At 40.1% G+C, this 21,047-nt stretch overlaps 1 protein-coding gene across 6 annotated transcripts in view; it reads right to left on the bottom strand.

Annotated features, from left to right (window-relative positions):
* The window catches only part of LOC129783015 (single-stranded DNA-binding protein 2-like), a 159,754-nt gene that overhangs the window by 32,234 nt on the left and 106,473 nt on the right, over positions 1–21,047 (bottom strand). For 4 of the 6 annotated variants that reach the window (XM_055792629.1, XM_055792630.1, XM_055792631.1 and 1 more), the window contains exon 5: positions 2,797–2,886. The exons of the other annotated variants lie outside the window; for them this stretch is intronic. In XM_055792629.1, coding sequence (XP_055648604.1) covers positions 2,797–2,886 — 90 coding nt within the window. The remainder of the gene's footprint in view (positions 1–2,796; positions 2,887–21,047) is intronic. 6 annotated transcript variants of the gene reach the window in all.

The raw sequence follows: 21,047 nt of genomic DNA, 5'->3' as shown, positions 1-21,047 counted from the left end.
GACTAAACTCAGATACTGACAAACAAGAATCTTTTTCTTCTGAGATATGAAGCCAGTACTGAGGCTTTTTGTGGAAGAGAATGGAAGCTTTAGTGGAACAGAAAAGGAAAGACTTTCCGCTATGGAGGAAACTTAAACAACACAAATTTTTCCTGTATATTGGACTCACTTCTGCCAACTCCTGAAGATTTTGTGACTGGAAACTTTCAGATATTTTGAAATTTCAAGTATTTTTAATTCATGTATTAAAAGTATTGATGGAGGGACTGCATCAATAGACAAGGGAATAGCTACAGATGTCATCTATCTGGACTTCTGTAAGGCCTTTGACAACATCCTTCTCTCTAAATTGGAGAGATATGGATCTGATGGGTGACCTGTTCAGTGGATGAAGAATTTGTTGGGTGGTCACAACCAGAGGGTAGTGGTCAACAGCTCAATGTCTGGATGGAAATCAGTGATGAGTGGTGCCTCTCAGGGGTCTGTATTGGGACCAGTACTATTTAATATCTTCATCAATGATAGAGACAGTGGGATTGAGTGCACCCTCAGCAAGTTTGCAGATGACACCAAGATGAGTGGTGCAGTTGATTCACTTGAGGGAAGGGATGCCATCCAGAGGGACCTTAACAAGTTTAAGGAATGGGCCCATGCGAACCTCGTGAGGTTCAACAAATCCAAGTGCAAGGTCCTGCACTTGGATCAGGGCAATCCCCGATATCAATACAGTCTGAGGGATGAATGGACTGAGAGCAGCCCTGTGGAGAAGGACTAGGGGGTGTTGGTGGATGAAAAGCTGGACATGAGCAGGTAATGTGCACTTCCTGCCCAGAAAGCCAACCATATGCTGGGCTCCATCAAAAGCAGTGTGGCCAGCAGGTCAAGGGAGGTGATTCTCCCCCTCTACTCTGTTCTGGTGGGACCCCACCTGGAGTACTGCATCCAGCTCTGGGCCCCCCAGCACAGGAAAGACATGTACCTGTTAGAGCGGGTCCAAAGAAGGGCCACAAAGGTGATAAGAGGGCTGGAACACCTCTCCTCTGAAGAAAGGTCGAGAGAGTTGGGGTTATTCAGCCTGGAGAAGAGAAGACTCCAAGAAGACCTTATTGCAGCCTTTCAATACTTAAAGGGAGCTTATAAGAAAGATGGAGACAGGCTTTTTGGTAGGGCCTGTTGCAATAGGACAAGGGGTAATGGTTGTAAACTAAAAGAGGGTAGATTTAGACTAGATATAGGGAAGTCATTTTTTATGATGAGTAAAATGAAAGACTGGCATAGGTTGCCCAGAGAGGTTATAGATGCCCCATCCCTGGAATCATTCAAGGTCAGGTTGGATAGGGTTCTGAGAAACCTCATCTGGTTGAAGATGTCCCTGTTGATTTCAGGGGGGGGTGGACTAGATGACCTTCAAAGGTTCCTTCCAACCCAAACTATTCTATGATTCTATGATTCTAAAACCTGCATTTCAGATTCTGAGTCAATCAAGGAAACAACATGCTCATGCCAGGTTTTGTATTTTTCTAGACAGGTATCAATACTGCAACATAGCGCTCTTTCCCCCATGACTCTGGGAAAAGGAACGCCACACAAATAATCCACTGTCACTTACTTACAGAACAAAAAAAATGAAATAAAGACTGCTACTATCCTGCCATTTTTTACAATCACCATTTTGCTAAGAGAATAAAGAGTTGTAAAGATGTAAGAAAGTAAAACATCACTTTTTTTTTTTCAGATTAAATAGCTTCTTTTGTCTATGTATCTCATGGAAGAAGGAAAATGATGCTAGCTTGTATCTCTACCTGGATTTCAACACTTGGTTTTTATGGAACAGAAGCTTTCTGTCATGATGATCTCCTCAGATCATGGTCCTGGAAATCTGAATTGTTCCTTTCACATCATGAAAGGGTGTGGCACTTAGGGGTATGGTTTAGTGGTGAACTTGCAGTGCTAGGTTAATGGTTAGACTTGATTTTAAAGGTCTTTTCCAACCTAAATGATTCTATGATTCTATGAGCTCAAGTATGTGAAGTGGAAATCTCTATTGTGCTGCATCTTAAAGCACTGTTTCAATTCCAGGGTGGCATTTGCTCCTACTGCTGCAGAGTTTGCCAGTGAAGAGAAAAAGAACTGAGCTTTGGTGACCAGGAGATGCAAGCTCACTTATATGAGCAATCCAATCTTTGACTACCATTGTAGTTTGGCCTTACGCTATAAGTTGCAAATTTTTCCATCCTTGTATTCTGTACTGCTAGTATCCAAAGTGGTAACTGGCTATTTAATTTCATTTATGACAAATCTTATGAGAGGCAACATATGCTCTAATTCCTTGGCTTGTTTTTAGGCCTTTGGGTTGAGATCCTCAATGCCAACAGATGCTCAGTAGTATATTCTTAATTGTCTAGGTCTAAATTTCATTGAAATTTGAACATCTTAAATGTTTGGCTTGTGGCATGACCAACAAAGTTCTTATTTCATTATTCAATTCTAATATTTTTTCATAACAAATTGTTATAAAATTATATTCAAGCATTTTCAAGCTCCAACCAGCTGGCACCATTTCTTATTCCTGAAATTCTGAAATGAGTTGCGCTGTACCATTTCACAAATTGAATATTTGTCGGTTAGAAAGATCCTTTCCTTTCCATCTATTTACTTTTGTTAAAAAGATCCTCTCAAGTATTGTACTGTATAATGGCATATAGTTTAGAAGAGGACCCTTTATACAAACTTTTAAACAGTATTATGGAGGATTTTCTATCCTAAAGTTCCTATAATCATAATTTTTCTGAATACCTGAAAAAAAACCGGTGGTACAGGACCTACTGGTATGCCATCTCCTGGGGGAATGTTTCCTAGCACTGGACTGGGAGCTGCTGCAGCACTCTGAAAAGAACAAAGGGAAAATAAACCTTTGTCATTGTATGGTAGACATAAAAAAATACAAACCAAAAATCCCCAAAAACCCTGCCGTGACCAAAATGCAGAAAGTAATACTCCAGATATGTCATTATGTTATTGTTTCATCTAAAGGTAAATTAAAATTGCTTAGAGTTTAGTCTTATTTTATACTAGCAGAATGATTTGTTAAAGATTACAAGTGTATGTTGAGGGGAAGGATGCTACAGACTGTTTGAACATACAAATATGTATTGACTAGATAGATCTTGACTAGATTTTTTTTTAATATATCTCAGTGTGCCTATATATACACAAGTGAGAATGCAACTTGCACACTTTTTTTTGGTATTATGTTTATAAATATTCCCACGCATGCATACAGATACATATGTAGCATAAGGAAATTAATTTATGCATTTTATGAGCAATTTCCAAGCACTTTAAAGATAATTTCAGCAGACTCTAATATTCTTTCAGAATTATATCAAGCTTCAAAACATGATTCTTTTACAAACAGTACAAGAAGGAATGCTCACAATACTACTAGTAATATTCATGATTTTATCAACCCTCAAAATAACCACCATGATAAATTAGAAGAATTCAGGTTACATTTTTGGAAAGGAAAAGAAAAAAATAAGGTATTTCTAAGAAGTGAATCAAAGAATGAAATTAATTACCTTTGCAAATCCTTCAGATGGAAGAAGCAAGTAAAGAATATTGCTTCTGGCAATTTATAAGCAGGAGATCATCACAAAAAGGAAAGCCAAATCATTATAGTTGTCATGTATTGGAACCTGAGCCTTTTAATTTCCAGCAGTCTTTCTTCCTGCAATATGTTTCTGTTAGGGTACAAGACTGAATCACCTATAAAGACTATAAGTCTTTTACAAAAGTACACATGCACATACAATGCAAAGTGAGACGCTTGCAGTTCACTAATGATCTGCTAATTTCTTCCCTACAGAATATGCATGACATTTATTAACTTATTACTCCACGTACTCTCACACTTGCTATCAAAAAGGTGCAGACCTGTAAATTATATTTCCAGGTGTTAAGCATACTGTCCAGGAAATTAAAGAATAATTCTGGAAAGATTTGAAAACTGGAACAAAGATGGACTGATCTTTTTAAACCAAGCAAAAAGGAAATATTCAGTTAATTACCAAAGATTTTTCATTAGCCTAAGCTGTGCTTTAAAATAATTTTTTTAACAACTACAAGTAACATATTTAGCATAAGCTTTATGTTCTTCTCAAACAAGTCTAGAACATGTTATTAAAGCATAGAGATTGTAATAACAACTGGCTTCAGAACTGAGTAAAAGACTTTTGATTCCCTAGAAAACCCTGTAATAAAGGCCATTCTTACTTATGCAAAGATCTGGTTTGTAGCATCAATTAAAATATTAAAAGTTAAAATATTAATTGCAATTAACAAAAAATATCAGTAACGTGAATTTGAAGTAGCAACCACATTTGAATCATAATATCTTTTTGTGAAGGACTAACATAAACCTATCAATTTATTCTATAAAGCTTCAGCAAATAAAGATTATTATCTGCTAGTAATGGCCATTCTTTGAACACTGTCTGGGACTGGAGTACGAGGCTGCTTAGATGCATGGAAAAGCATACTACTCATTGGAACATCTCAGGTCCTTCTTTCAGGCCTGTGGCACTATCTTGGACTCCTAGAGAGGAAAATAAGCAAGTGGTGTGAATGCACAGAAATAACTCCTTGTCCTGGTTTCCACCAGGATAGAGTTAATTTTCTTTTCAGTAGCTGGCGCACTGTGTTTTGGCTATGAAGTGAGAACAATGTTGATAGCACGCTAACGTTTTTAGTTGTTGCTGGGTAATGTTTATACTAAGTCAAGGACTTTTTGGTTTCTCAGGCCCTGCCAGCAAGAGGGCTGGAGGGGCATGGGAAATTGGGAAGGGACACAGCCAGGACAGCTGACCTGAACTAGCCACAGAGGTATTCCATGGCATATGACATCACGCTGAGTATATGAACTGGGGGAAAGGAAAAGGAAGGGGACAACATCTGGCATTATGGCATTTGTTTTCCCAAGTAACCATTACACATGAAGGAGCCCTGCATTCCTGGAGATGGCTGAACACCTGCCTGCTGATGGGAAGCAGGGAATTAAATCCTTGTTTTGCTTGTGTGCGTCACAGCACTCTCAAAACTAGCCAGCTGCAACAAGGTCTTTTACCACCTCATACCAACATACTCTTCATGCCAGTCCCTCTGCTGCTTTCTCCTTATCTCTCCTCACCCAGGGTACACTTCTCCCTCTTCTCTCTGTTTCTTTCTCCTCTCTCTTCCTTGGCTGCTCTCTCTTCATTGGCTGCTCAACCACTTAACAGAACCAGCCACACCTGCAATTTATCTACATCAGCCAACCCACCACCCCACAGTTGTATATTATCAATGCTAATTAACCCAGCTTCATTCCTCTACACTTCCCCCCCCCTTTTTTTAACATTTCATACCTTATGTTTTTAACAATCATTACAACCTCTTTACAAATAAATTTTTCATACAGTCCTCTATAATTCCTCTACATGTGTGTACGGCTTTTGGTTTACCTATTAAATTGTTCTTATCTGAATCCTTGAGGTTTGCATTCCTTTCTGATTCTCCTCCACATTCCTCTGGGTGAGGGGGAGTGAGCGAGTGGGTGTGTGGTGCTTGGTTGCTGGCCAGGGTTAAACCATGACACTAAGTCAAGGACTTTTCAGTTTCTCAGGCCTTGCCAGGAAGAAAGCTGGAGGGGCACAAGAAACTGGGAGGGAATACAGCCAGGACAGGTGACCTGAACTAGCCAAATGGATATTCCATACCATAGAACGTCATGCTCAGCAATATAAACTGAGGGAGTTGGCGAGGGCTGGGGGAATCTCTGCATGGGGACTGGCTGGGCATCAGTCAGCAATTGTCAGCATTGGTGGTAAGCAATGGTATTGTGCATCGCTTGGAGTTTTTTCTTTTCCCTTTAGATTTTTTTCCTCTCCTCTTTTCTTTTCATTACGATTGTTATTGATATTGTTGTTGCTGTTGTTATTATTATTATTTCATTTCAGCTATTAAATTGTTCTTATCTCAACCCTCAAGTTTTACCTTTTTCCCAATTCTCCTCCCTATCCCTTGGGGGGAGCAGGGGGGCACAGAGGAAGTGAGTGAGTGGCTGCATAGTGCTTAGTTGCTGGATGAGGTTAAACCATGACACTGCTGAATAACAATGTAAACTTGTTATCCTTCTTTTCTTTTGCATGGCATCTGTGTGCGTACGCTAATTCCTCTCAGATTATCTATATTTTCAAAAAAGAACAGACAAGAAAGTTCTGGGGATTTTTTTAGGCAAAAAATGGACTTGGTTAAACTGAGCATCAGGTCGTAATGTCAAGTAAAATCATGAACAGATGTACAATTTCCAGATGTACAGGTTTTCTAGCTTAAGAATGACAACAGTAACATCAGTGATGGAGAAAACTGATGATGTTAAAAGCTTGAACAACCTAAAATATCCAAAATACCCTGCACTGCAGCCTCAAACTAAGAGGGAGTAGCCTATTAAAAGGGTATTAATAATTATGAACCTGATTACAATATCATCCCTCCTTGCATACTAATGCCTTATTATCCCATGCTACCTTAGAAGTGTCTGTCTTTAGTGGTCATGTGTGAAGCACTGTAATATGTCCAACAGAGTTGATGTTACAGAATAAAGCATTTGAGCAAACTAAAATAAATCACTGGGCAAACATATGTCAACAGTATTAAGTCAATTATTGAAAATCCTGTCAGTGATCTCAAAAAAAGAACCATGTAGCACCTCCTTTGATATATGACTGGTTTTCTGAAGGGTCTCACCACAAGTTCCACATTTGCTCGCATTATTTAAACTAAATGATATGAGAGGCATTAATGCATGTCAGAGTGCCTTAATGAACAATGGAAAATGGGTCTTAGATGTCCTTCTCAATTGCTATGTGTGCCAGACTATCCTGGTTATGAAACAATGTAAAAGGAGAGAGTGACTTCACATGGTACAGTGTTCCTATATGGATATGGTTATCTGCCCCAGCAGAGTTCACTCTTTTCCACACTTCAAAAATCACTTTAACACAGAACAGAGCAAAAGAAAAAATGGTAAGTTATACTTAACAGGTAAAAAAAAAAAAAAAAAAAAAAAAAAAAAAGAAAAAAAGACTATTCCAAAACAGGGTGGAAAAAAAGTTTAAAATTGTATCTGTTAGGATTTCTATTAACCATTAAACTTTCCTAACAAAGCTTTATTTTAAAATATGCCTAAAGATAACATTTATCTAATTAAGTCTGAATAGTTTTTTTAAAAATATATTTTGATTATAATTTTGTAAGCTGAATTAGCAATGATACCAGAGGAATCCAGCTCCATTCATTCAACCTGAGGGAATAGTACACAATTTTCAAGGCCTGATAAAATGGCTGCTGTAATAGTAGCAGCCATGCAGAACAATTCTTTGTCTACTGAGCTACAGACATAGCAATGTTCACATAGCGACATAAGTCTATCTATCTCACACATTTTTAGATGTAAAGAAATGTATTACTTTTGGAGATGCTGACGCTACTGATTCCTATGAAGGAGATATGGCTCTAAAGTGAACACATTTTAGGAGGAGCCATTTTTTTACACCTTTGTTAATGGAGAAGACATATAGAAAGGAGCATGACAAAGTAAATATATGGGTTGGACAGTTTCTACAGCCTCCTCAGAAAGTTATTTGTTTGAGGACTGAAGCCCCATTTTGGAAAGCTTCTCTGAGGATGGCCAAAAGATCTGAACAATGCTATCATACAGTAATAAAACAGAGGTTGGCAAAAGGGAATTCTTTGTGATGATGAAGGGAAAAGGAAAATAACATTTTGTGGAAGTGATTACACCACAAGTGATCGAGACTGAATTAATTAGTCTCAGTTCTAATGGTTTCTGGAGAAAAAGTTCTCACCTAGAAGGGAACTAGCTCTTTGCTTCATGCTAGTTACTAAAAATTAGTTTAATTTACTCTGTTAACGTTGCTCATTTTTTGTTTGTGGACCATGATGTTACAGGGAGGTATTCAAAATGTTGGTTTTAATTGTCCTAAATTATTTGAGACTTCATTACATTGTGTAGTTTATGGACACTACGTAAAACCATTTCACCTCTATATTTCTGGGAGTGGGAAGGAGGACAGAATGATGCAAAGTGTGAGTGGCTACAACAGTATGTCAGTTTTATCACTCCTTGCTAAATAATGGTAAGTGCGTGCTGCTTTATAATTGTAAGGATTTTATAGTTATAGGCATTCCACAGTAATTTAGGCTTAGGTGTTTGTGAAATTAAAATTTCTATCTTTCATTATGTAATGTACTCGAGTTTCTTTCCGTTTTCATGTTTGATTGGGTGGGTTTTTCCCCCAAAGGACAATCAAGTCTCAAAACCAGAAATAAAGCATTTTCAGTGCTTTAGGTATTATATTTTTTCTAGCCTGCACTATACGACAAACATTTAAAAAACTTATATCAGGTATTAATATTTATCAGTAAACAAACCTGAAGTAGCTGCACTGAAATATTCTTATTTAGCCTGTTCTCATGAATTATTCAGTTCTCCTTTCAGTCTCACTACAAACCATGGCTTCTTTTTGCATGCATTACAGGTTGTTCATAATTTGTATTTCCATTCCATTTCCAAATTTAAAAATATTTGAAATTTTTGAAATTTGCTTTCCACGCTTTTCATAAAAAGAAAATTTAAATTTTTTAATTTCTTCATATATTTTGCCTCCTTAAAATGGAAAACTATTTTTTTTTCTATCTAAAATACTGAAATTATGGTATTCTTTTACAATTATTAACTAAAATGGTCTACTTGAATAACAACTACTGTGAGCATTCATTGATCTACTCAAGCAACACTAGACAATGTAAAAATGGATGATTATATAAAAGAATTAAAATTAGTGTCTAATCAGTAGTTGTTGATAGCCATGGTTTAGACTAATTTTTACCAATAAAGAAATTACAAAGTAAATGAAAAATAAAAATGCAAATGGATTAGTTGTTCCATTAATTCAGTATCTGCAAATATTGAAACCACATATAAAAATCATTAGAGCAACTTGCAATACACAGGTCATTTTCTGAAGCTATCACAAAAAGTGGTTTGTGACAGAAGCTCACAGGTTGAATTCTATATGTGATCAAAATATTCTACAAAGAAAGGAATTGAGTTTATCCATAAAAATCATAATCTCTCTCATTCACTAATCTGGCCATTTCATTTCAAGTATTTTGCTTAGAGCAAGACATCCTTTTTTTTATTTAAAAGTAAGAATTTAGTGTGTTACTAAATTTTTCCACAAAAAGGCAATCTCCATTATTTTAGAAGACTATTTGGAATGAATAAGAGAAGTTGGATCTCACATATAAGGCAGACCTATGGCCACTGTTACCAACTCAATTCCCTCATCACCCAAGCCTCCTTCACAAATGTCTTCCACATCACTTCTAATTCTGCACCTTAAGCTAGACAATACTAGTTCCTGATGATTTCCTAGAGGTGGTTGATACCCACTTCTTCCTCAGCTGCATCAAGCAAACTGCTCCTGCTGTGGCAAATTACTTAAGATCTTACTGAATCTTTCTATATTCTGTGTTTATGTAACAGTTAGTTAGAAGAACATTTTGATTCTAAAGAGTTAACCTCCATGGTGGAATCATGTTAGCACTTATTAACCAATGATGTATGAATCGCTGTACTGCTTATTATCTGAGACTGTTACTTGAAGTCCCTATGCTATAGACTATAATACCCTTAGTCTTTACTCTCTAGACCATAACCAGAGCACCTAGGTTCTATTGTGTATAGGATGGCTTGGCAAGACCAATTTTCAGCCTTCCAACTTGGCAACAAAACTAACTTTTAAGATGACCTGAAGTAAACTACCTTCATTATAATACTAAAAATCACGCCCACAGGTCAAGAAGACCCTTGCCCAGGTGAAGACCCTTCCCCTGCGCAAGCGTAGTAACAGAGAAGGGTGACACAGCAAATATTACAATTATATGAAAATTTCTAACCAATCATTGTAATTGGAAGTGTATGACCGTGTAATTTTGTGTATAAATTTAACGGTAAAAACCTACACAGGTGTGCTTGATTTGTGGAGATGCCACCAAGCACCCAGCGCTGCAATAAAGGAGTGCCTGCTGCTTAATACTACATTGGTGTTAAGAGGCTTGATTCCTGATTTCGGTGACACTGCTACTGGTTTATTTGGAGGCAGTGCCCTTGTCCTCTGTGGCAAGGCATGAGCATGTTATATGTGAGTTGTGCTATGAAGACCAAGCAGTAAAAGTCCATGCTGGACTCCAGGCATGGACAAGCTAGATACCATGTTCCCCCTGCAGGGGCCACCTAAAGCCAGTTGCCCAGGGCCATGTCTAGATGCTTTTTGAATATATCTAAGAAGGGAGACTGCACTACCATCCTGGGCAAACTATTTGAGTGCTCAGTCACTTTCATAGAATAAGTGTTTCCTGCTGTTCAGATGGAACCTCCTGTGTTTCAGTTTGTGTCCATTGACTCTGGTCCTGTCATGGAGCACCACTGAAAAGAGCCAACCTCACAAATCCCTCCTCTATCCAAACTGAATTTTTGTTTCTATAGGTAGTAGGCTGAAAAAGAAAGCATACAAATAGAAACCCAAATGCTATTCCAGAATAAGTTGATCTGCAGAATTCAAATCATGATAGAAACTGTTCCTCTTGTCAAGAAAGAGAACATTCAGGTGTTCTTGTTTGGACCTTCATATCTCATTATGTATTACTTTTTAATAACTGCTATTAAAATACTAACTACAGATATATCTCTGTCTTTTTAAGACCATGTTGTAAATATTGCTCTGTCCAAAAAACCAAAAATGTGTGAATTACAGTTATTTTAATACTGACACTAAATTTTTGTAGATAGAACATGCTGAAGAAACCATTTGTTTTTTTGAACATTAGCTCTATTCTCAATAGCGGTATGTAACGCAATACATAGTTTTCTTTAAAGCCTCAACCTTGAATTTTGCAAATTTAAAATCAGTGGTATTTCTCATGTATATGGGTGTTGAACAATAAATTCTTAATTCCATAGCAAGTATGTAGTAATTTTAAGGCTTTGAGCAACTGGACTTTAAAAAAACCTACCTATATTATTCTTGCAAAGAGATTTCATTATTTTTCTTAAGCATCAAGCTGTTCTATAAACTTCCTGCAGTTAATTTCACAAGCAGAAGTGTCAGCACAAGACCAACATTTTCAGAAAAATAACAAGCATCTGAAAAATAGATATATGCTGGAAAATCTCAATTTACATATAACACTGAATGAAGCCTTTATGAATGGCTACCATGCAAAACTAGTCCAGTTGTAGACTGGCTCAGTATTAGATCAAACAGATGCACATACGTGGTTAATAGAAGGTCAGTCTGTTACTAAACATGAAATTTAGACAAAATATTTAAATATCTATAATGAAAAACAAGAAAGAATTTGAAAACCAGAGGATGTTACAAATAGTTAACAAGACATGGCCTTGGGTGAAGAAATAGACACCATAAATATGTCAAACTGGGGCATAACAAGGTAAGCTCAAGGAGAACCAAATGGTTAATGAGACTAAACAGAAAAATACTTGAACTATGTGTGAACTGTCATAATTAGCATACTAAGAGACCCACCCTCAAGCAAAGCAAGCCCCCTACTAACAAAGCCCCCTCTCCACAGAAGGTGTGGTGAAAAGAAAGAATACTGTACGTTTAAATGGAGATGAGGCTTGTAAGAACCAATGAAAATTAAGTGTGACTAAATGTAATTGTAAACAATTGTTCAAAGTGTATAAAGTGTTTCATTTTGTGTTGAGGTGTGCTAGTTTTGTGAATTTACACACCCATCTCTGCGCAAACATGTGATAAATAACTCGGCTCTGTCTGTGGATTGGCTCTTGCACATCGGATGAAGAACCCAGATTTGGGACAACATTGAGATGCTTCTCTTCATGGAACTAATTATTTTGCACCTTATAGTGACTGAATACCTGTGATAATGAGAACTTGAGTATTTTAGGGTTAACTAGCTATTAAAGCTCTTAAATATAATTTTAAAACCTTAATCTTTATGTAGATTTTTCTTATTTTATTATTAAGATTCTTTTAAGTAATGTACAGACAATGATGTAGTAGAATGCAGGAAAAGGCACAGCCCTTTGCTCTCAATTTTAAAGACTTTTAAAACATTAATGTGAGAGTAAACAAATTTAAATTATGCATTGCTTCTCCAATCTCTGAATTAGGGGAAATCTCAAAATCTCACAGTGGCATCACATCCACAGTCATCTGAAAGAAGGAGACATACTCAAAGAGCTGGTTCCACCATGACTCTAATGCTCAGGGTAGTTATGGCCATTCCTCTACACTGCCAGCAAACTCTATAGACATATAAAGTGGAGTCAAGGTACCTCCTTTTTTGTAAGAATGGTGATTCACGCACACTGATCCCTTATTGCCATAATTAAGATTGCCAAACCTCCTTCACCATATAGTCCTTCATTGCACACCATGAAAAAAGATCAACCAAAACCAGGAGTATGGCATGAAAAAACTCCATCGCAAACTGGCAGAATTATACACAGGTATAAACCCCATTTTTTATTATTTATATAAATGTCAGGTCACATAATACCAATTAAAAAAAAAAAAAAGCATGTTCTTCCAAGCTCCCTAAGTATATTAGTACAAACCTAACTGTCATAGTCAGCTTCACTTCTGGACAGTGACCAAGATAATCTAAAAGACTAGTGATAAATACAAGTGATAACTAGTTGGAATAATCCATATTTCTCTATACATAAAAAACTGGTTTCCTCCTCTCATCTAACACTGAGAAGCTTGTAGGAAGCAAAATACAGATCTGGCCTAGCTCTGCTCATGCAGAAGAGAGCAACAAAACTCACCAATGTGTCACCTTAATAATTCCCACTACATAAAGCTGTTAAAAGTTACTTTAAGACCAGGTTAAACTACAGCAGCCTAAGCACTATATGATGTACAGGCTGGTAGCAGAGTGTTTGTAATGTGCTGCCTATTGGAACATAAGATAGCTGGCTGACTTCCTCAGCTGAGAAAGAACTACAGACCCAGGTCTTTTCTGAGGCAGGTGAAGTATCTAAAGTCAAAACTCAGGCACCCCCACTAAAAAGAAAATAAAATAAAAAATAAAGCTTTCTCTTTATCTTAAACTGCCTAAACTATGACAACCAGAGGTATTTTCCCTTTCATCCTCCTGACCACAGCCTATATTTCTATGATACCATTTTTCTTCATATTAGAGAAAACCTAATAATTTCCCAGCCAGGTTGGTTAATTGGTGAGAGCTGTCTGACCCCAAAGTGCTGTGCTACAGGGGCATAATACAAACTATAAATGGCTAAACCAAATGAGCATTCTAGCCGTGTCCCCTACCATCAGGTAATTAGCCTATATTACACTGGGGAAGCTAGCAATGGTAATACAGACTTTTGACTGGGAATTATAAATCTCTTGCTATCTGTTGATAAGATTCACATCAATAAAGTATTGGAAAGCTGACATTCTTATCTGAATCTTAAATTGGGGTAGTTTGACAAAATAAGACCCACTTCTAAAAGACAGCAGCTGAGCTGCCAGATAGCAAGTTTACATCTTACAGTGATATTTGTTAAAGGAATGAGGGAGATGCAACATTTATTGGGATTTCCTTTGAGCAATGGCCAAGATAAAGAAATATAAAGCTAGTCTATCCTATAATTTATTTTTCTTTGCTTCCATTTCTAAGTTTTCAAATCCCTGGAAACAACTCTAGGTTTTTTGTTCTCCAGGAAGTTCTGCTGTTTTTTCAAAAATTACCAAATTTCTGTGGGTAGAGTGTCTGCACAGACACTACAAAGTTCCCAAGGGAGGGATATCATATTTAGCACAAAGGAAAAGCTGACAAAACTGCAAAGTATAAGATTACAATAGATAATTAAGTACTATAGTGTTGGAAGAAGGGTTCGCCGGAGTCAAGAAGACGCTCAATACGAGTTATGCATCTTGCTCAACTTTATTAGTTTCTAACACTACTTATATAGAACCGATACACATGCATATTCGTAAAGCAGAAATATAATTGGTTAGTAGTCTCTAAACACGCACGGTTCTCACACCCCTAATTATCATGACTAAAATAAGCATTCTATCCATGTAGCTAATTGTGTTGCTATGCTTCAGCCTTGTAGTTTGTTACTCCCTATTTTCCCATACTGCTCCCTATCTTTCTTGGCCCTGCACCTGCTTTCCCAGCAGCTGTATCTTGTTACAGCCACGGCCTGTTGGCACAACATAATTACTTGGTCTCAGGTTTCAAGAATAGCTCAAGGCTACCTTTCTTGTTAACTTCAGCACAGCAACTTCAGTACAATTCTGATTACAGGCCTGTTCTAATACCAGGCCTGGATTGTGCAGATCTTCAGAGATTCTAAGGCCATGCTTCTGCAGCCATTCTTCTACACCATAGAAACAGTACTATATTCAATTGTTTAATTTAAACTAGTAGCAGCCTGATCTTTAGGTAGTAATAGCTGATAAAAGGAAAAGGACCTAGATTTACAGGACTGTAAGGTCAGTTTCTTTTGCAAATTATTTCACTGTTACAGTATATTGGGTCTGACTGGGATGGAGATAACTTTCTTCATAGCAGCCAGTATGATGTTGTGCTTTGGGTTTGTGGCTAAAACTGTTGGTAACACACACATTTTGTCTATTGTTGAATAATGCTTGCAGAGAATCATAGCTTGCTTGCTTTCCAGCTCTGCCCTGCCCTGCCCCAGCAAGCTGCCTTCTTCTATATAGCAAAATTGTATAGCAAAACTTCTATCTTCAGTGATAGAAGTAACCCAGGAGGTGGAAAACACCTGGGTCTTAACCCTGAGCAAACTTCAAGGTATGCAGAAAGATTAGAGCTGCCAGCCAGAGGAGCAGATTGCTACCTGGTTGCTCCAATGCTGGGATACTGGGGATAACAGTCAGGACTTAGAGGGTAGAGAAGACCAGCAGCTGGGATCCCTAGCTAGGGACTAGGAAGGGAAATAGAAAAAGAAATTGAATGAGAGCTGACAATACACAGGCTCTGGAGGTGGCTCCTGCTGAGCACAGGGCAAGGTATCCCCTCAAGGAAGGGCTTGTAAACTACTGAGGTAAGTGGATCACTGTTGAGGAAGGTGGCCAGTGTCTGAGAGAATTAGCAATGGTGGTCTACAGTGACCTGGACAACAACCAGGCCTCCAAAGATCCGGATGGTTCCCAGTGCACATGGACCATATGGAGGAGGTTTGTGCAAAATGCACTAGTGTTGTATGTCAACACACTGACAATGACAGACAAGCCAGACCTCAAGCTACCAACTGTGGAGAGAATGTCCCACTGGTTCCAGCATTTCAAAGAGAATCTCTCTTCCTTCTCATCTCCACGGGCCAGCATCTCAGCTGTCAAGGGTGCCCCACAGAGCCAGCCTCTCCCTGCTGGAGGAAAAGGGAGCCCCAAATGAGCCTAACAGAACAAGTGGCAGAAGCATCCTATTGTAACTGACACAGAGGCCATGTGTATCCTTGGCATAGGCTGTCTCAGGAGATGGTACTTCAAGGACTCTAAAGCATACCAGTGGATCTTTCATGTAGCTGCCCTGGATACATAGAAGATTAAACAGTTGTCTACCTTGCCTGGCCTCTTGCATGATCCCTCTCTTGTGAGATTGCTGTGTGTTGAACAGCAGGTACTGACTGCTACCACGGTGGTGCACTGACAGCAGTATTGCACCAAGACTCCTGGGTTACCACTTTTAAGTTGATTAATCAGTTTGACAGCCAAGCAGTGATCAGCAAGACTCTTTCACCCTTTAATTAGTCACATATGGCCAGTTGACCTGGTTTCAGCTGGGATAGAGTTAATTTTCTTCCTAGTAGCTTGTGCATGCTGTGTTTTGGATTTAGTATGAGAACAATGTTGATAACACTGACGTTTTTAGTTTTTGCCAAGTAGTGTTCATACTAAGTCAAGGACTTTTCAGTTTCTCAGGCCTTACCAGCAAGAGGGCTGGAGGGGCACGGGAAATTAGGAAGGGACACGTCTAGGACAGCAGACCCAAACTGGCCAAAGAGGTATTCCATACCATAGGATGTAACGGTAAGTATATAAACTGGGAGGAGTTGGTCAGGACCTGCCAATTGCTGCTCAGGAACTAGCTGGGCATCAGTCAGTGGGTGGTGAGCAATTGTATTGTGCATCACTTGTTTTGTTGGGGTTTATTTCCCTTGAGTTTTATTTCTCTTTCTCTTTCCATTATCTCCCTTTCCATTATGATTGTTTTTAGCAGTATTAGTATTATATAGTACTTTATATCAATTATTAAATTGTTCTTATCTCAACCCACGGGTTTTACCTTTTTCTGATTCTCCTTTCCATCCCACCAGGGGAGGGGGGGAGTGAGCAAGTGGCTGCATGGTACTTAGTTGCTGGCTGGGGTTAAACCATGACACCAGTGTGAAAGTCTCACAGAGGGTAGAGGTTAACTGAACTATCATGGCCCGAACGAAGTCACACCACCATTCAGTGCTGCTGTACATGAACTGGAGTTGAAAGCGGCCAAGTGATATGCCACTACTGATATTCCCAATGTGTTCTTGATTCCTTTAGCAGCAGAGTACAAGCCAATTTACAGTCACATGGAGGGGTGTTACACTGTATTGGGTTTGCATGGCAAGGTTTTGGTAGCAAGGGAGCTACAGGGGTGGCTTCTATGAGAAGCTGCTAGAAGCTTCCTCCATGTCCAACAGAGCCAATGCCAGCCAGCTCTAACGTGGACCTACCCTGGCCAAAGCTGAGCCAATCAGCAATGGTGGTAGACCCTCTGTGATAACATATTTAAGAAGGGGGGTGGAACCTACACAACTGCAGCAGGAGAGAGAATATGTGAGAGAAACAACTCTGCAGACAACAAGGTCAGAGCAGAAGAATGGGGAAGAGGTGCTCCAGACACTGGAGCAGAGATTCCCCTGCAGTCCGTGGTAAAGACCAGGGTGAGGGAGGCTGTCCCCCTGCAGCCCATGGAGGTTAACAATGGAGCACCCACCTGCAGCCTGTGGAAGACCCCACACCAGATCAGGTGAATGCACCTGAAGAAGGCTGTGACCCCCATGGAGAGCCCACACTAGAGCAGGTTCCTGAAAAGAGCTGTGGCCCCATGGAGACAGGAGCCTGTGGATAACTGGCTAGCTGAAAAAGTTCACATAGACATAGTCCAGCTGGCTGGACAAAAATGCACATCGCTCTCAGCTTATCTGAAGTAAAGCAAAAATACACTATCCTTGGCTGTTCTTGTTACACAATAACAGGAAGATTTCGGTGGGAAAAGAATGTCGCAGGTGGGAACAGATAACTACAGAAGAGAAACTAGGGGCGGGCTTGGTATTTAGGCAACTAACCAATAATGAGCTTAACTTTTGTAATATGTATGAGCTAATTATAACAAGGCATAAAAGGTGACTGTAAGGGACAATAAACGAAGTCTGCTGATCACTCATTTTGAGTGACTGTGTCTTCCCTCCGTCGCGACAAATGGCGCCCCGAACAGGGACCCTAGAGAGGGCTGAACCTGCGAGCCACGGTTCGACGGAGATTCGGGTACCGGTCCTGAAAGCAGCGCAGGAGGCGGAAGGGCACAGTCCCCGCGCCTGGGAGTACCTACAGAGGGTCCCGCCGGCCACGCGTCGCCGAAGTCTCGCAAAGGCTGCAACAGCGCTCACGAAGGTATGGAGAGACAAGCGACGTACAATTCGCTCATATGCTTTTTAGAAAAGCGGAGCGTTCAGGTCATAGATTGTAAAAAGGAATGACTCGGGTTATTAGCGTATGGGATAGCATCCGGGTCCCCCGCGGCAGCGCGAGCAGCGGCGCGCAGCCCGGCAGGCCCCTTCCCGGCCGCGGTTTCTCTCCAAGGCGGCACCCCCACCCCCCCACCCCCCTCCGATCGGCGCCATGGCGATGCAAGCGGCCAAGCGAGCTAACATCCGGCTGCCCCCAGAGGTCAATCGGATCCTTTATATTCGGAACCTGCCGTATAAAATCACAGCGGAGGAAATGTATGATATGCTTGGGAAATACGGACCTATTCGACAAATCAGAGTTGGAAACGCTCCGGAAACAAGAGGAACAGCTTAAGCTTCTCAAGGAAAAATACGGACTTCATTACAAACCCACCAAAAAAAGTGCTTCAGGTGTCCCCTACAAGAAATGGGTTTCTGCCTTGAACTAGCAAACATCTCTGTGCCTAAAGAGAAGCCTTTTTGCCTTGATGGATATAATTTATTCTGTATTCTGTATTTATGCTGAATTCTGAATGTGGAAATTGGTTGGGACTAGGAGGCTGGCTTAAAGGCATTTTGCAAACGGGATTATTATTTTTGATCGTTATTGTAATAATAGTTTCTTGATCAAAACCAGCCAACACTATTTGTAAGCATTAGGCATATCTGAAGAGAATGCCTTTATTTGAATCAGCAGTTAAGGTGTAGTTTAGTCTGATGCTGTGGTTTTATCTGCTTCTGGTGAATTTTTGAAGTGATGAAATCAGAGATACAAGGTATACTAAGAGTTATGAGGTAATAAGGTAATAATCTAAGTAAGGGTGCTGTCTTGTTGCAGAATGACTGTGTGATCACGGCCATGACTCCCTTAAAGATCTTTGTGAAACAAAGTTAGCGTAAGTTAGCTGAAGCAGGCCTTGCAGCTATGCTGAGGCATGCTGATAAGGAAGCTGAGAAAAACACTGACCTTGTGCCTAATGTTGTAAATAACTTTGAGGAATTCGAGTAGACAAGAGAGGAAAAAAAAAATGTAGCTAGCTATCCGCAGAAACCGCAAGTAGGAGGACGTATGAAAATGTAACCCTTTAGAGCTTAGCCAATCAGCAGATGACTAGTAGGCATAATTAACTGGAACTGTATATAAGACATAATCGTGCCGTAATAAATCGAAGCTTGCTTTATCACTCATATTGAGTCGGCCGCGTGCTTCCCCTCGCTCGTCGCAAGTGGCGCCCGAACAGGGACCCCTAACCTTGTTCTTCACCGGACAGCGAGGACGGAGAAGCACTGGTAGCAGCAACCAGAGAGCAGAAGATCGGCTGATGCTGGCATCGTACCTGATCCATGCTTGAGCCCAGGATAATTAAAGAAGGGGTTTGCCGTCCGTGAGCTGCTACCCAAGGGAAAAGGCTGCAACAAAGAGGACTTTAACGAGTGCACAATGGAAAAAGAGGTAGCGCTAAAGGATATTTTGCAGATCCTGAGCATATGTTTGAAGTAGAAGAATGGCGTAATTATGGGGATTGTTTATGGGATTTAGTAATAGATGATGATAAGGCAGCAAAAAAATTGATGAAATCATGGCATGAAGTAACTAATTGTATAAAAAGATATCAAGCAGAAAAGCGCCTTGCTGCAGCAGTAACAAGCCGACTTGCAAGCGCAGATCCTAATGCAGGAAAAATTATGCCATGTGAAAATCACATTCCAATACCCCCTTTATCACAAACAGTGCCCTCTGTACCACCTATAGAGCCCACTGCACCACCTCCAGACCCTTCGTGTCCTCCGCCCCCCCCTCCGGCAAAGTAGCCTCGGGGGGGCCAGAGGGCGGGGACACATCTGACGAATGTGCTGCTGAGGAAGAAAATAGCAGTGGGCAGTCAATACAAAATTCTAAAAAAAAAAAAAAAAAAAAAAAAAAAAATACAGTAAACTAACTGGTGCATTCTACGCACATTAATTGGCAAAAAATAGCACAAGAAGCAGCTGCTCAGGGAATATTTGATATTGCTGAGCAAGTCAACCCCCCACAAGCTTTCCCTGTAACGTATCAGATAAATGCCGCTAACCAAAGACAGGGAACCTGGGAGGCTTTGATTGGAAAATATTAAGTCAGTTACGTAGTACAGTGAATGAGTCAGGCCTCCACAGTGAGCCCATCAGATATACCTAACTTTATGAAAGGGCCGTTATTGTGCCAGTGTATTCTGGAGAATAGTAACAGTTACACCAAAGGCATTTTAGTAACCCTGCCCTTAGATTCTTCTGTAGAAACAATGCTAGAGCAAATGAGTTGGGTGCCAGTAGGTCAGCAAGCCTTGCTAGTGGAAGCAATCCAAGCAGTAGGGAGAGATTTAGTGCAAGCTCAAAGTCAGGCTTTTGCAGCGCTTGCGCCTCTGCGCCCCCCTGGGGCTACCGCGCCCCCAAAGCCAGCGACCACCACGCGCCGAAACTTCCCCTGCTATCGATGCGGGAAGCCAGGACATACCCGTGACCGATGTCGACAACGTCAAGTGTGGTGCCAAAATTGTCAGCGAGGGACCCACAGCACCAACGTCTGTCGGCAGATGGGAAACGAGAAACCGAGCGCGAGGAGCCACAGCGCGTCGACCCCAATCGCGACTCCTGTCACCTTCACGACACCCCCTCCAGGAGACATGACCAACTCTTATCGGCAGACACCGTGTTACAACCCGCCACCCGAAGGAGCCTCGGCCTGGACCTGGCAACAGCAGTAGATACAACATTAATTGACAATCGACCACAAAAAATCGCAACTCGTGTCCGAGGACCTCTGATAATTAATGGACAAAGTTATGGTGCTCTATTATTAGGGCAGTCTTCTGGTAGTTTAAAAGGGCTGTTGTAAAGTGTGTTGCTTATAGTAATAATTGTTATCATTGCACTTGTATGTTTAAGCTGTGCTCTCTCTTGTATTCAAAAATTACTCAAGCGTGTAACTGCACAAGTTTTGCTTGCGCAAAGAGAAAAAGGGGGAAATGTTGCAGAATGGCTGTGTGATCATGGCCATGACTCCCTTAAAGATCTTTGTGAAACAAAGTTAGCGTAAGTTAGCTGAAGCAGGCCTTGCAGCTATGCTGAGGCATGCTGATAAGGAAGCTGAGAAAAACACTGACCTTGTGCCTAATGTTGTAAATAACTTTGAGGAATTCGAGTA

Source organism: Falco peregrinus, chromosome W (genome assembly GCF_023634155.1).
Source record: "Falco peregrinus isolate bFalPer1 chromosome W, bFalPer1.pri, whole genome shotgun sequence".
In the NCBI taxonomy this organism is placed as follows: Eukaryota; Metazoa; Chordata; class Aves; order Falconiformes; family Falconidae; genus Falco; species Falco peregrinus.
This window is presented reverse-complemented; position numbering and strand designations above follow the sequence as displayed.